The 16,346-nt window shown below is 41.0% G+C and overlaps 1 protein-coding gene across 1 annotated transcript; it reads left to right on the forward strand.

Moving 5' to 3' along the window:
* The first annotated feature begins 9,916 nt into the window (after window positions 1-9,916).
* BMP10 (bone morphogenetic protein 10) lies at window positions 9,917-15,853 on the forward strand. Its single transcript, XM_052701987.1, has 2 exons — window positions 9,917-10,377; window positions 13,702-15,853. Exons 1-2 carry the CDS (start codon window positions 10,044-10,046, stop codon window positions 14,643-14,645), a joined length of 1,278 nt encoding a protein of 425 aa, XP_052557947.1. The 5' UTR covers window positions 9,917-10,043; the 3' UTR covers window positions 14,646-15,853.
* The last annotated feature ends 493 nt before the right edge of the window (window positions 15,854-16,346 follow it).

The raw sequence follows: 16,346 nt of genomic DNA on the forward strand, positions 1-16,346 counted from the left end.
AAGTGAAGGACAATCTATCCTGTGCAATTTAGACCTTGAATATAATCCTATTGGCACCACTAAAATATCATCGATTTCAAAGATCATACAATAAATGGCTGCAGAGCAGAGGAAATTAATTCAGAGTTTGGTAACCGCAACCACAGGACAAACAGAAATGTACACCCACTTCTGAACGAAAGCGAAGAAAAGGACAGATGCATGAGAAAAAGATGTTGATATTATATCTTTTGATACTGTAGTTGGCCTGTGCTGTTTCCTGCTGACTGTGCCACCATTTGCCCTACGTTCTGTGTACCCATTTTATACTACAATTAATCTGTTTTCACAGTTTTACAGGATGATGGATGTTGTTGCTGGAGTACAGCAGAAGACTAATAAGTAAAAGCAACAAGAGATGAAGTATCCCTGAGATATATATGGTCCATTGGTTGCCTTAAACAACCTTAGTCTGAAACTGTTTTTGACCTTTAAACCCACAGCTTGACAGCAAAGTTCTGAAGTGAATGTATAATCTGATGGAAAATTAAAACTTTCTTTTTACTATGCACTTAATTTAAGCACGTGTTCTAAATATTATGCAGCATCTGCTATCACATTTTGTTAGATATGGGTCATCTATTGAAAGGATTTTTTTATATTGTGAATTCTAAGACGTTTGTCTGGAATGGATGGAAAATTCCCACTACTTTCCATGAAAGGAACCCATAGAGCACAGAACCCATTGAAGTTCCTAAGTGGAGAGCAGCCAGCAACCACCCTCGGAAACAATGGGAAAGTTACGTTCACAGTCAACAAAGGAGAGTGCTATTGCCAAAGGTTAATGTGCAGAGTTGATTGTGCATGAGGCTGACTAGCCTTAAGCATAAGATAAACGCCTGGAAAACAGCACAAGTGTTTGGCATATCTGCATGAGAATATGTAAAGGGCTCTGGTGATCCGACCAGGACTGGAACCCGGATCTACCATGAAAATGAGGAAAGGAGACAGTGCACAATCTTAGATGCTAATATTGGTAGAAGGAGACTAGAAAAGAAGAGTATGGTGCAATGAGTCTAGAGAAGACTATTGTGATGTGACTCTTACCATCTCAAAAGTTATCAAATCTATCCAAGAGCTTTACATCTAGTCTCTTCCTGTAAAAGGTATAGAATATATGTAGAAGTAAATGCATTGGGAGTATGCCTGGGCGAGTGTGCGTCTGCATGTGCATGCACATTGTCAGCATTTATGTGTTAAAACAGCATTTATCCTAGGTTGAAATATCTAATAATCCTGATTATTCGCTTCCAGCTTTTTAAAAGCCGAAAAAGTTTTCAAAGGCATGCCTGGAATCTGAGCAATGGTATCATTGGATACACACTGACAGGCAGCTAGAATACGTGAAGCATTTGGGGATGGCAGAATTAGCACACATTCCAGTCACATCCCCATGTCTGCTGCAATTAACCTTTCTTGATCCTTTATATCAGTGGGCAGGAAGCATCTCTGGTTCCTCACTGCCAAGGACACCAGTTTATCTGGTCACCTATGCTGCACGTTATGGTTCTTTTAACACTGAACTCATTTAGTAGAGAACTTCCACGCCGTAAGTAGTACACAAGACTTCTCAAGGTCAATTTGTGGCCATTTTAAAATCAGAGATTAACCCAGAAACTCCTACTCTTGTGAGCAATACCAGTGAAATGAAAGAGACTGCTAAAATGAGCACTGACAGATTTTCCTGTAGATATGTCAATTATAGGAGTTGGACTCAATGTTTATGGGTCCTTTCCAGCTTGGGACAGTCTATGATTTTATATGAGAAAATACCTTCCATTTTGTATCAAGCAACAAAGAGGAATAGCTATCACCATCAAATTTCGCTTTATAGGACTGAATTCTCTTGAAGTCATATAGGCTGAAGAATCAAGCCCATTACTTGAAACAAGAACTGTGCTGTCTGGGCCAGCAAGCCAAGGATGTGAATCTAATTGCCCTCATTTTCCTGAGTCTTCACACTCTTTTAGTACTAATGATGCACAGTAGTGGGGAAAAAAACCTCAACAAAGCAACATGGCAACATCCATATGCAAGAATAAAAGAGGAGTTGTCTCACTAAAAGGAATGTATGTGCTCAGAATCAAGGTCCTAATTTTATGGACTCAGATCTTAAATTATTGGCCAAAGAGGACGTGAGTTTGGTTTTCCAAGGTCTTCCATTTTGTTTAAGGAAATATCTCGGCCAATGGGCCACAACAGATACTCCAAGGCATGTAGCCCAATCTTGATGGTCCATTGTAATGCTAATTAACAGGCATGTTAACTGAATTATTATTGAATACCAGGAGTTTTCTTCTTGCTTTCTTCTTGAGGTAAGAGCTGAATGTGATTTTTGTTGACCACTAGATGGCAAATTGTTACAGCAATCTCAATTCTTACACTTTTTTGTCTGTATTTCAGTGGGAGTCCAGGTTGTTAGTAAGTGAGACCTTGATCTGACCGAGCTATTGAAAACAATAATGGGGTGCAAACCACAACACAAAAATAAAATAAAATGAATTCCTATCTCAAAATATTAGTTATTAAATATCTTTAATATATGTACGTGTATTCCTTTCTCTTATAAAGCATTACAGTTGCAGAGGGTTCATTAATCAGATTTCAAATCATTATAGAAACACAAGTAGCAAAGTTTGACACCGTTTGAATTGAATCCTTCCTGTTTCAGAGAAGGGATACAGCAACAAACGAAAGATAAATCACACCAATAGCATCCTGACCATGACCACAGGTAAGGAGGGAAACCCCAGAACTCCCACATCCTCCTTATCCCCCTTGTTTGTTGGATAGAGAAGCGGATGTATCACACAGATACACTGACCCAACGGTGGTAGCCGCCAACCTTTGCATCCCACGCATAGGAAGAAGGGGCTGTTTTCACATAAGGACACTCCTTGATTGAGAAATCTGCCCTCAGCGCTCTGAGAGGTGTTTGACAGTGTCACATTAAGTGGTGTCCCTGGGTGCAATGCACTGAGAGCTGAGCCAGAGCACTCTGCCACTCGTTCCTGATAAGCAGAGCCCTTTAACACCAGGGACTGCGAGGGGCTTGTTCCATGCTCTCAATGAGATAAGCTGCCATCCGCGCTTCAAAAGACACTCCTATCTGCCAAGGCACTCTGAGAAAAACTGGGAGATGTGCAGTCCAAGCTGCAATCTTAAATGTGGGGATTTCGTGAATGAAATTGAGGAACGACCAGAAGCGTGGTAGAAAAGACAAAATTTGGTTTTCAACTGAGTGAGAGATATAAGGGAGGGAGGCTGATGGCCATCCTAAATTATCCAGTATAATTCCAATCCTCAAATTACAGAATCTGAAACGCCACACATTTTAATTCCTTCAATTTTTAAGGCTATATTTTGGCAGTGTTTTTGAGGTGGATTAGTCTCTTCTACTGTCACATAAAATTTAATCTCCTTTTTTTCTTTTATTCCAACCCTAACATCAAATAAACAGAATAAACATTAGACATGCTTGTCTGATGTTTCTTTGTGTTTTGTTGATGTGATTACAAGCTGTTGGCTTTGTAAGAGCCATTTCATGCTGAGATATCAGCCAACCACCAGAAAATATTCCAGCTCTGCCTAGTAGTCAGGTTGTTAATTAAACAATTTTGAGTTATTAATCAAAGTTGTCACCAAAATAATTTCTGATGAGTGGAGTCCATTTTCTTCAAACTCATTCTTCAAGATTAAAAATTCTAAAACAAAGGAATTATTTACTCATTGCTCTCAAGAGCTTTGCCTTTTTAGGGCTTTGGGAAAATTTCAATGGAGTTGTTGTTAAAGAAAGCTGTTCTTCAAACACAGCTGAGAAAGAGGAACAGCTCTGGAGAATTCTGCAGAGTTTTGTCCTGGAGTTTTGACTTCTGTCAGTGTCACGGATGGTTGCCCAAAGTTTAACACCCAGATGAATCCAAAAAGCCAACAAATATCTGGATGATGAGAGAAGGAATTTCAACAATGCGAAATTAAAACTTTCTCTTGGCCCTTTTCTATTAAGCTACACTGTTAAATGTGATAAGAAAGCAGCAGAGGCAAAACTCCTGGTATTCAATAATAATTCAGTTAACATGCCTGTTAATTAGCCCTGCAATACACTTTCATTGTGAAGATCTCACATAGTGATATACATTGATATATGCATTTTTGAAAGTGTCCCATTGGATTTCAATTGTAAGAACAAATTAATAAAAGATGTGACCTTTAAAGGCACTAAATTTCAAGTGGTCTTTTTAATATCATTAGGACATAATCACAGATATGCACAGATGAAGATCTGCATATTCTCAGATAAGGGGTGTGGAGACAAATAGATTTCTTGAGATGCCTGCCATCTCTTGCAGGATATAAGCCAATGTTGAGTATAGTGCTGCTGGAAATAGTCACATTAATGCAATTTTGATCACTTGTGTTGTTATATTTTAAGGAAATATTAAAATCAAATGCTGAAACATGCAGAACCAGACACAAGAACAAAGTACTTAATCCTTCTCATGTAAGGATCTAAGAATTTTCCATATCATTCCTTCATGACAAGACTGAGCTATATAGTTGACTGCATGCTAGTCCAAATTTCCCAATAAAACATAAAGAATTCCCAAGTTACACTGGAAAATGGATGCTTTTCCAGACATAAGGAGCCTGGACAACAAGGCCATGTGCTCACAGTGAATCTGACTGGCAGGACACTGACAAGAAAGCACTGTCCAGCTGTTTTCAGTCTTCTTTCTGTTTCAGTGGCTGAGGCTTTGTGCTGAAGAATCTCTGCTTATCACTGTTTATCATCCCACCTCCTGGCCAATGACCCATGGCTCAGAGCAGGTTGCAGTAGTGCAAATGCACAGGGATGGACTCCTTTCCCTGTGACTCTCCTTATTCCCTTTTCTTTTCTTTTCTTTTCTTTTCTTTTCTTTTCTTTTCTTTTCTTTTCTTTTCTTTTCTTTTCTTTTCTTTTCTTTTCTTTTCTTTTCTTTTCTTTTCTTTTCTTTTCTTTTCTTTTCTTTTCTTTTCTTTTTTTTCTTTTTTTCTTTTTTTCTTTTCTTCCCTTCCCTTCCTTTCCTTTTTGCCCTCCCTCTTTCCTCCCCTCTTCCTTTCCCTTTCTAACGTTCCAGTTTTAATGTATTGACACATTTCTCTCTCCCCACTCTTTCTTTTAGTTCTATCTTTTCAATTTCCAGTGCCATCTGAAACCAGAACAAAGCACTGCTGGGAGCTGCCCATTTATGGAGAGGAAATCCAGAGCAGCCATGAACCGAGGCATACAGCAATGACTTGGGCAGATGCAGGAATGGAAACTAATTTTAGTTATTCCATTGCAAGCTCATCACACTGTCAGTGTCACACTCTTCTTTATCTCCCATATCATGTCCAACAGTTGCCTCATGCCACAGCTATCTCCTGACAGAGACCATTGTGGGGCGTATTTGTAACAATTTCGCGGCAGTATTTTGGAAAATTTCAGATCACATACTGGGACGATTGCTAGAACACATTAGCTTGCATCACTCTCCTACTTCCCTCAAATGGCATTCTTGTCTATGGTGTCTTGATTAGAGTAGCTCTGAATCTCAAACCCAGCCTTCGTACAGATTTTGGAAGAGGCTGAAGATTTGCTCCATAGGAATTTTGACAGTTCTGAACAAGATGTCTCACATGGTTCAGTATGAATGCTGAGATCGGATCAAAAGGGCTGTGTCAGAGATATGTTACACCTCTAAACATGGTGTGGTGGGAAAATACGTGGGTTTTTTCAGGTCTGTCTCTTTTTAAGGGCTGATTAATGTCACCAAAGACACTCTTGAGTTAAAAAAACATACCTTTTTCTCTTTTACTAATAATGAATTACTTATGGGCAAAAGAAGTCATGGCTGAGAATGAGAACTCTCTGAGTCATGTAGAAGACATTCTCAGCTTGACTCTTTTTTCCCAAATATTTCTGCAAATAAACAAAGGTTTCTCTGAGCTGCAGTGCAAATCTCTTGCAGGAACAGTAGAGGAGTGGATATTTTCTCTTGGTGCAGCAGGGCATTGCACTTTGAATTCCAGCAATGGAAGTGTGGCTGAAAGTGGCTTGATCAATTTTCTGTTATGAGAGAGGGATACATCTCTTTTGTTCTCGTCTATCTCTTTTCTTTGTATATAATACACATTCCTGAGGGACATAATTTGTTTTTTCTTATATATCGCATATGCAAAGATGTAATTGTGATTCGACGAATAAGCATGAATTTAAATGAAAACTGTGAAGATTTGAGGTCACGGGATACTGAAAAAGCCCAGTGTTTGTTCAGTTTCCTTGTCTTTAAAAAATGGACTTTAAAATGTTATTAGAATTTGTTAAGGTACAGTTTACCTTCACCGAATCCACCTGACTGAGTTTACTCATGGCGAAATCACACATGGGTAATTAACTAGAAAGCTTTCTGTTTGTTCTCTGCGAAACCATTTCCATCACAAAAGCCCGCGTGAGCAACTGTTAATCACTCCTTCCTGGAAAAAATCCCACATCCCAAAGCTCTCTGCCTGCGTTGGTGGGAGCAGGTGTGCTTCCATATTGAAAATCAGCCAAAGAAAGGACGAGGATGGTCAAAAAGCACTTCACATTCTTTCTTCTCACTTCCCCTTTCCCAGAGGAGCATCACGCCCTTTCAATCATGGTAGATTGTCGACCTTGGCACTTCGTAGCGCCCTGCTTCGCTTTCTGGCCTTTCAGCACTAAGCTTGCTTCACACATTCCTACTCAAACCCGTGCTCTTCTGCTGCCTCTTGACAGAAGAAGCCATGGAGGCATTGGCTTGGAAGAAGTTGCGTGGTGCCTGAGATTAGAGGCTATTTTGGAGCCCTGCAATCTTCAGGACTGACCTTTGCAACAGTGAGCTGTTCCCAGGAGTTGCTGCATAGCCTTGGCCATGTCAGCCACACCTGTGGTCCTGCCCCAGCTCAATGCTGGAAGTGGGAACAGACCACTCTCTGTGCTCAGGGATGATGTTCCCCTTTGGTTCTCACCATGGCATAGGAATGGACAGTGTCCAATCCTCCACCAGAAGCCAGATCTGACAGAAAGAGCATGACATGAGTTAAACCTGGAAGGAGGTTGTAGTAAGATGGGTGCAGACTTCTCTCAAGTTGCTTGTGATAGGAAAAGAGGTGATGGCCTTAAGCTGCAGCAGGGGAGATTCAGGTTGGGTTTTAGGCTAACCTTCTTTTCAGTGATGTATTGGCACAGGTGCCCAGGAAGATGATGGAGTTACTGTCCCTGGAGATGTGTGGAGATGTGGCACTGAGTGACATGGTTAGTGGGCATGGGGTTGGACTTCAAGAGCTTAGTGTTTTTTTCCAACTGTAATAATCTTATGATTCTAAACAGTGCCCTGCATGTGCAGAGTGTTGTTCTTGATGCTTTAGGGATCAGTGCTGAGGCTTATGTTTTCATTAGCTGCATTTTCCCATGGTGCAAGTGCAAGTTCACTGGGGAAATGAACACATGACCAAGAAACCTTTCTATAACTCTGTCTGCCTGATGAGCCATTTATTCCTAATAACAGAGGATCTTTATATCATGGAATCATAGAATGGTTTGGGTTGGAAGGGTCATTAAAGTCCATAGAATCATAGGATGGTTGGGTTGGGAGAGATCTTAAAGGTCATAGAATCACAGAACCACAGGCTGGTGTGGATTGGAAGGAAACCCAAACTCACCCAGCTCCAAATGCCTGGCATGAGCTTGTGCCTCCCACCAGATCGGACTGCCCAGGGCCCCTTCCAGCCTGGCCTTGGGCACCTCCAGGGATGGGGCCCCCATAGATTCTCTGGGCAATCTGTTCATTTAGGCTATAAAACGAATAACAACTGAATACTGTTATGTATTTCACTCCCTCTTCATTAGCTGAATTACCCTTCAATATGCTGTTGTTCACAGAGTTATCAAAACAAGAGTGGAAGTACAAAGACAATTGGAATGTCTGAGCAGTAATTGTGCTTCTCATGAGCACCTGGTAAAACCTTTCTGGCTCTGGAATAACAGAAGTGAGAGGAGATGTTGACTCCGTGTGTAATTAATGGTTTAGTGGACACTAAATGATGATGGGTTGATGATCGGACTAGATGATCTTAGTGGTCTTTTCCAACCTTAACGATTCTGTGATTCTATGATTCTAATGGCCAGGTACAATCCTGAGAATCACCAGCATGAGAGAGCTAAAAAACATCAGTGGTACAAATGCACAGAAATTTCTTTTAAACACAAAGCTTTCAGCCCTAAACCTTGTAAGAATCAAGCCATGCAATGCTATAGATCCCATTGCCTACAGGCTCTGAAAGGCATATCTCTGCACGCTTTTGCCTTTGCATTCAAGCTATTATTTATGCTTGTCTGAGGAGAAAAGCCAGATATGGACAAGCACTAAGGATAAGGCTCTAAGTGCTGAGAAGATGCAGCACCTGTTGCCTTTCAAAAAGCAGGAGCTCTTCCAGCATGCGTACATTCTTCATGGAAAAATAAATATATGTATTCATATGAAGTCAGTGCACTTCAGAAAATAATGTTTAAACATAAAAAAGACCTCTTTAAACCATTTCTATAGATATTACAGCAAATCTACTACCTGCTGATTTGCTGATGAGAAGTCAGCTGGAAGAACTTCCTATACAGGATCCAGTAATTATGCCCTCACTGTGTGTGTGCCCTCACTCTTCTCTCACAGTTTTCAATGTTAATTTCCATTTCTGTGACCATAGGACCTTGGCTCAGCATAGTCAGGTGATGAATCACAGGCAAGAAGATTGTGTTTTTCTTATTAAGTTAACATAAGTGACCTCAGCTCCAGAATTTCCCTAAGTTTCTCTAAGCTTAGCTCCAGAAAGCCACAATGTTCAGAGATGAATCTTTGATAAGGCTGAAGAGATATCAAATATCTCCTTCCAGTGTAGTGTAGTAGTAACCTTGATAAATTGTTCTGCTTTTCTTATCAATGTCCCATATTTATAAGGGGAAAAGATGAATGAAACAATGTTAAAGGCCATACTGATGTCTGTGACATCAATACCACGTGTTATTTTCACAAAGATATTGATAACCACAAAACAAACAAATGAACAAACAAAAAACACAGGAGAAATTTAAACAGCCATGGGTTGAGTATTAATCTAATTCTATTTACTGGAGTTGAGGCCATTTGCAAGAGTGATGGGTCTTGAAGAAGAAAGATATGATAGATATTGAAGAAGATATAGAATATCTGTGAAGGAAGAAAGTTGCAGGGATGAAGCAACAAATACCTGGATATGCTTAGCCACAATGGAAAAGAAGGATTTGCAAAAATCAGCAGATCAGTTTAGATTTGCTCTTTGGGTAAAGCCCTTAGTATTTGCAAAGAGAAACTCTCCAACAACTAAATCAAGAATTAGGAATTCTTACCTGCTAAGTACATAAGATATGAAAGGAAGTGAAGGTTTCTTTACTCTTTCTGTTTCTGAGCACTTGTATGGCACACAGCACTGAGCACCAGCACTCAACCTGTGCTAATGTTCTGATTGCACTAAAGGAATTATTCTTTGTCCTTGGTGCAAAATTCGTAGATTTCAGTAGAAGCTCTATCGAATTTACGTTTCCTCTATATCTGCTTGGATGGAATTGTTCATACATGCTGAAGGAGGCAGAAAGAGCAGTTCCTCTCCAACGAGAAACTTGTCCTATCTTCTCATGTCCTAGAGCAGAATGTTTACAAAAAGCTCATTAAGGGAAAGGGGATTGCAAGATAGCAACAAATCTGGTGAACAGCTTACACTACACGAGATAAGAGAGGCAAGGCGACCATAGAAGAGAGCAAGCCCTATCCAATTACTGAGACCTGGCTTTGGGGAGGGGGAAGGGAGAGAGGACGGATCACAAGTTTCAATCCAAACTTGTCATCTCTCTGTGACACAAGGGGATAAAACCGCCACTTAGCCCACACGAGAGCTAGAGCTTGTTGAGTGCGGTCAGAGGCCGGAGCGAAGCCATGGATTCCATAGTGCTCCAGCTGTGGGCTGGCCTCTGCCTCTTGGTTCACCTTGCCTCTTGCAGTCCCATCCTGAGCTTGGAACACTCTTCCTTGGAGGAAGGCGAGCCTCTTTTCGATGAATTCCTGTCCGAGCAGGATGGCGTTGATTTCAACACATTGCTTCAGAATATGAAGAATGAGTTCCTGAAGACGTTGAACCTCTCCGACATTCCTCTGCACGAATCGGCCAAAGTGGACCCACCAGAGTACATGCTAGAGCTGTACAACAAGTTTGCCACTGACAGGACATCTATGCCATCTGCAAATATCATTAGGAGCTTCAAAAATGAAGGTAAGATGCGTGCATCTCTAGAAATGGTCACCTGGTAGTCAACGTGATGTATACACGTATATAGTCAAGTAAGCATTGAGCACACAATAGGGAGTAAAGGCCTTTCAGTGAGTGCCGTTAGCAACAGACAATTAATACTGCTTGTACTAATGTCACTTGCTATGAGATGGATCCCTTGTCCTTTGCTTTTGAGATTGCAAGTTTTCAGCGCAATATGACATTCCTCTAGTGTTTAAGAGTGTACTTTGAGTGCATTGTTTTCACTGTCCCCAGAATGACACTTGTTTGTTATTATCTGTCTGATTTTCAAATGGAACTCATAGTATTATTTGAATTTAAGGCAAGAAATCATTTTACATATTGTTCAACGTTGCAGTATTTTCTGTGAGTGAAACAAAATGTGGGTTTCTGTTAATACCCTCCCACTTTTGATCCCTGTGGGATTTGTAACATTTTCTTCCTTTGATATCTGAGCACGGTCTAGACAATAAGTAGAATTTTGTATCACACTTAACTTTTCTTTTTGAGAAATAAGATATTTCATGTTAAAAATTATATTAGAAAAAGGAAGTTTATTCATGACCTTACATAGTTCCCTATGTTTCTGTTTCAACATTTCCCCTCATTTCAGCAAAGACAAGATAAGTTTCAGTGATAACATTCAGCAGTTTCTTAACAGTCATTTGCACCAATGTGGGATTTCTGTTAAAAATGTTTTTCAACCAATGGTTTTCAAATACCAGTCATTCCACTTGGCAAGTACAAGTGCTTCCATTCTTTTTAGCTCTTTAGAGATACATGCAACTATTAAATCGCTGCAAGACTTCTCCATGCTACCCTACGTAATGTAGAACAGCCATTATGCATTTTTATCACTCTGCTCAGTCCTGCCAGGCCTGGATACTCTTTACTGGCAACGTGTTTCTGGTTTGTGATTTAAATCTCCTTTACATATCCTTTCCTCCAGAGTGGGAGAATTTATTGAATGGTTGATGGCAAACCAGCTAGACCATGGGTGAACAGTTACTCATTTCAATATAAATGCAGACATATGCAGGAATGCCTGTTGTTCTTTTCTCACTGTGCACTATGCAGGAGAAATGAACACAGTGAAATTTGTCAAGTACAACATGCCAACCAATACAACACAGTGTGGTTTAGTGACGTAAATCTGGAATCATTCCACTGGCAAAACGAGCAAAAATGGAACAAACAGAGCTTTTTGCCAGGGTTCACAGCTCTGTGCCCTTCTGTGTGATGTTCCATCTCTTCTTCATCACTGCAAAAATTCTGTAGTGAGATAGGGCAAATCTGGTGTAACTTTCCATCATTTAGGTTTTCCTCTCAGCTCTGCTGATCCCAAACAGCAGGATACAAAGTGGGACTACTGATGTTAACACAGCTTCACAAGCACGTGGTTATACAATTGTTTGGGTTTTCTTTACATCTTTAAAATCCATGAAATGAAGAATCAGCCATTTCATGTCAAAATCACTCTTTTTTAATATAGAAATTAATTAGATGTAACCTTCAAGGCAGTAGAAACAGACTTTTTTTTGCTCACCTGAAAATTGGTGGTAATGGTAGTTTCATTGCTATTCATTAAGCCCTTTATTAAATTTGTAATTGCTATAAAGATATTATAGAAATGTAACATGAGGCACAGCTGGAACTGAATCTGAGTATAATGCTGTATTGCGAACAGAACTGCAGTGCTCTATCAGTGAATGTCCTCAGGAAATTTCTATTTTCCTATGGATTTCAGATCACCCTTCCTGACCCTGCCAGGGATGTCGGTGGCAGAAAGTTATCTCAGCTTATGGACTTTGTAGTTGAAGTGCAAAGTCACATCTTGACTTAGAAATGAACACTTTTCTTGCCCTGTTAGTGCTGACCCAGCTTGTCACATATTGCATAGCCGTGGTGTAGTGATTGCCTTGTGCCTGTTTTCTCAGTGGCCAGGTGATATTTCTCCACTCTCACAGAATTCTCACGGTTGGCATCTCACAGAATCATTAAGGTTGGACAAGACCACTCAGATCACAGATCATGGTTAAGCGTGGTTAAGCTTGAATAGCAGTGTTTTTCACCTCTCAGCATTCCTATGCTGATGCTGTGAGGAATATAATCAGCTCCCATCTTTTCAATTGATGGGTAGGGAGATGCAAGCTCCTTATTTTTTAGTTTATGAACTGATGGAATTGCTAAAGCAGAAAAAAATAGAAAAAAGAAGAAAGGCAGGTGCCTCAAAACCTACTTCGTGGCCATAGGAAAATTCATGTGCTTAAGTGAGCTGCTTGCTTAAGTGCATGGATGGAGTTTGGCCAATGCTTGCAGTTTTATCAGTGTCCTTTTTCTACAAAGATATCAAAATTGGAGGAGTCAGAGATGAAGATAGCAACAGGTCTCAAGCAGTTTGCTTCTGCAGAAAGTTTACATGTAGTCTCTATGTCTGTCTTCTAAGTTACAAGTAGACAGCGTAGTAATTCAGTAACAAACATACAATCATTAGGATTGTAAGATTCCTACATTGCATGAAGAAATGCATACTGCTATGTATAAACAAGCAACGCAGGCAGGACAGACAGCCTGAATGACTAGCAGATACTGTGTGTTCTTCTATGTTTTATTAACCAAAGCTGCCAAAAATGCCTGAGTACAGCTGTCTGACTGCTCGCTTGAAACTCACTGGCTCTGTGGCAGCATTCCTATTGACTGATGGTTCACATTGGATGTTCACTGCCTGCTCTTCCTAACCTGGAGCCTTTACAGCTTCTCAGGCAGCTTTTCCTTCTATCATGCTTGGTGCTCTGCATTGCTGAGGATATTTCAGCAGAAGGAAATACTTGCTAGCACAAAAACACACAGCAGACACAGATAGAGACTGTTGTTCTTGCATATGCAGCCAATGTGTCATCTATCTCATGTTCACTCCAGTGCTATATTTTTCTTCCCTTCCTTTGCTACACTGACTGTTTTTGTCTCATTTTTTTTTATAATTACAGAGAAGCTATTTCATTTTGGTATTAGACCATGCATGTTTAACAGGTAGTCCTTCCAGGTGACTAGGAAGCCCTTGAAGCCATGAAAGTAGTAAGAAAACCCTTAAGTCCAGATTTATAGTCTTTATCTTATGTGGGATCTCACTGTCCTCAGATATCTATAATAAAGCTGTGGGCTTTTTTTCCAAGGACAATGGAGAAAACACTCTCCTGAAACTGTTGGACTGAAACCATGCAGTGCAAAACATGTCAGGTGAAATTCAGTGCATGTGTTATTGGATATATTGACCATTCTAAAATACCTGATTTTTGTTATTTCCAGACCTTGCTTCCCACCCTGTTGGTGTCATAGGAGTTCGGAAATATCCCCTTCTGTTCAATGTCTCCATCCCTCATCATGAAGAAATCACCATGGCGGAGCTGAGGCTCTACACCTTGGTGGAGAGGGACCAAATGCTTTATGATGGGCTCGACCGAAAGGTCACTATTTTTGAAGTGCTGGAAAATGACCATATGGGGGTAGGAGAAGAAAGAAAGATCATGGCACTGGCATCCAGACAGATCTATGGCACGAGCAGCGAGTGGGAGAGCTTCGAGGTGACCGAAGCCATCAGGCGTTGGCGAAGGGCAGGGCTGACCACGCACCGGCTGGAGGTTCACATTGAGGGCAGGGAAGGGGAGGAGCAGAATGGAGAGGGGAAACTCGATATCGACATCAACTCTGAGGCTAAGCACGTGCCCCTGTTGATTGTGTTCTCTGATGACCAAAGCAACGATAAGAAAGAGGAGAAGCAAGAGCTGAACGAAATGATAGACCATGAGCAGCTCCTGGACTTGGAGAACCTGGAGGTTGGCAATTTCCATGGACACCCTGGTGAGGAGGCTCTGCTCCAGATGCGTTCCAACATCATTTATGACTCCACTGCTCGAATCCGAAGGAACGCAAAAGGCAACTACTGCAAAAAGACTCCACTCTACATAGATTTCAAGGAGATTGGCTGGGATTCCTGGATCATCGCTCCAGCAGGATATGAAGCTTATGAGTGCCATGGAGTATGCGCCTACCCCTTAACAGAGCACGTCACCCCAACAAAACATGCCATTGTCCAGACTTTGGTTCACTTGAAGAATCCCCAGAAAGCCTCCAAGGCCTGCTGCGTGCCCACCAAACTCGATCCTATCTCAATTCTCTACATGGATGCAGGGGTGGTCACCTACAAGTTCAAATACGAAGGCATGGTGGTATCAGAGTGTGGCTGCAGATAGTAGCAGGGAACACATGCACAGGGGAGTGCACAAGGGAAGTATTTAATAATTCAGTCTGTAAATTTGTACATTTCGGATTTCCTATTTAATAAGGTTATTTAATGAGGCATGTACAGATAATTGTATGTTTCCTGTCACGGGGAATGGGCAAGTCATATGACCGTAGGGAATGTATATTTTGTTCTGTTGCTTGCTTCTTGCTATTCTGTTCAAATTATGACTGTCTTTCTGCATATCTGAGCATAGAGCAGATCACTGGATTGTTTGGGTGGGCTCTTCATGCCAGAAGGGGCACATTCAAATTCACAGGAATAAAGGCATCTTTTTGTGCCTTGTAAATGGTGATTGGCATCTGTAGGGATTTCCAGAGCGACTAAAACTATGGGCAATACATGCCTAGATTGTTTAGTTGCTGTGTAAAATCTTTATAAAGATCTTTACATGCTCAGATATTTCTTTGAAAATTTATCTCTGTAGCTCTGAAATCCCAACAAAAGGTTTAGAACGATACCAGTTTATACCAGCTTAGAAACTGGTCCCCCCAGCCAGTCCAGTAAGCTGTGTCCCATACATCCACACTGCCCAATTCAAATAGCTGAATAGCATTGCATTTAGTCTGCATAGAAATAGACAGAAAAGGAAACCCCATTGTGCCAGCTAGATAGAGAGGATCTTTCCTTTGTGTATGTGCTGAAGTTGTCAATTCATAAAGGTACTGCCCCCCCTTAAATGCTATATGATGGAGTCACATGCCAATGTTTCCGCCACTCTTCTGCAACAAATCGCAGTGATAAGAAGGTGTCGGAGCTGAGAAACAATAGACCCGTCACTTTATTTATACTAAGCTGCAAATTTGTCAGATTCTTGGGAAAGTGTAAGTGACGCTGAGTCTTTAGCCTGTACCAGAGCCTACTGTACTGTCCCTGCATCTGTTTTACACTTTTAAGGGAAAGTTATCTTCACTGGAAGTGATAAGGGCCTTTGAAAGAATCACTCTAACACTTCATGGGAATGAACACAAAAGACTTTATCATGCACCAACTAAAACCAGTCTCACCTATTTTCACACATACTCTTCTGTGCTTCCCATAATTTATTGATCTATTTATTGACTGCCTGCCTTTGTAATATAATGTAGAATACAGAACGTTTTATTTTTGTGCTTGTATGTAACCCCACTTGGATAAAACCTTGTACCAACCCTCCTGGATGTGGACTCTCTCTGTTGAATTGTGCTGTGTGGAGATTGGGATTGGCAATGTTTTTCTGCCCTAGATACTTGTAAAAACTGCACCCCATGGCTATCTCCATTGCTTACAGAACTATTCACCCCAGTGTTTATTTAAGCAGCATTCTGGTGAGCGTACGGTGTTGCCCACTCTGTGACCACTGCGTGGTTCCCAGTAGCAGCTGGGCCATGGGTCTGTACTGCTTCACTCCTCCCAAGGTAGCTAGCACTGCTCACGGGCCTTTCCCTACAGCCACACTGCAATCTCAGTCTGTCCTTAATGGCACGCTGCAGGAATTCAGGGGAGGTGTGATATCTCCCTCTGCTGACACGAACCGTCGCGGCCAATGGTTGAAGTGTCACCACGCAAATGCTTTCAAAACTCTCCTCAATTCTTATGAAGCCATTTGCCAGGACAAACCATTCACCTTGTTAGGAGTGATAATCCAGCATTAGGGAGATAATCCGACATT

The sequence above is a fragment of the Tympanuchus pallidicinctus genome, unplaced genomic scaffold, assembly GCF_026119805.1.
Source record: "Tympanuchus pallidicinctus isolate F22 unplaced genomic scaffold, pur_lepc_1.0 scaffold42, whole genome shotgun sequence".
NCBI classification, from domain to species: domain Eukaryota; kingdom Metazoa; phylum Chordata; class Aves; order Galliformes; family Phasianidae; genus Tympanuchus; species Tympanuchus pallidicinctus.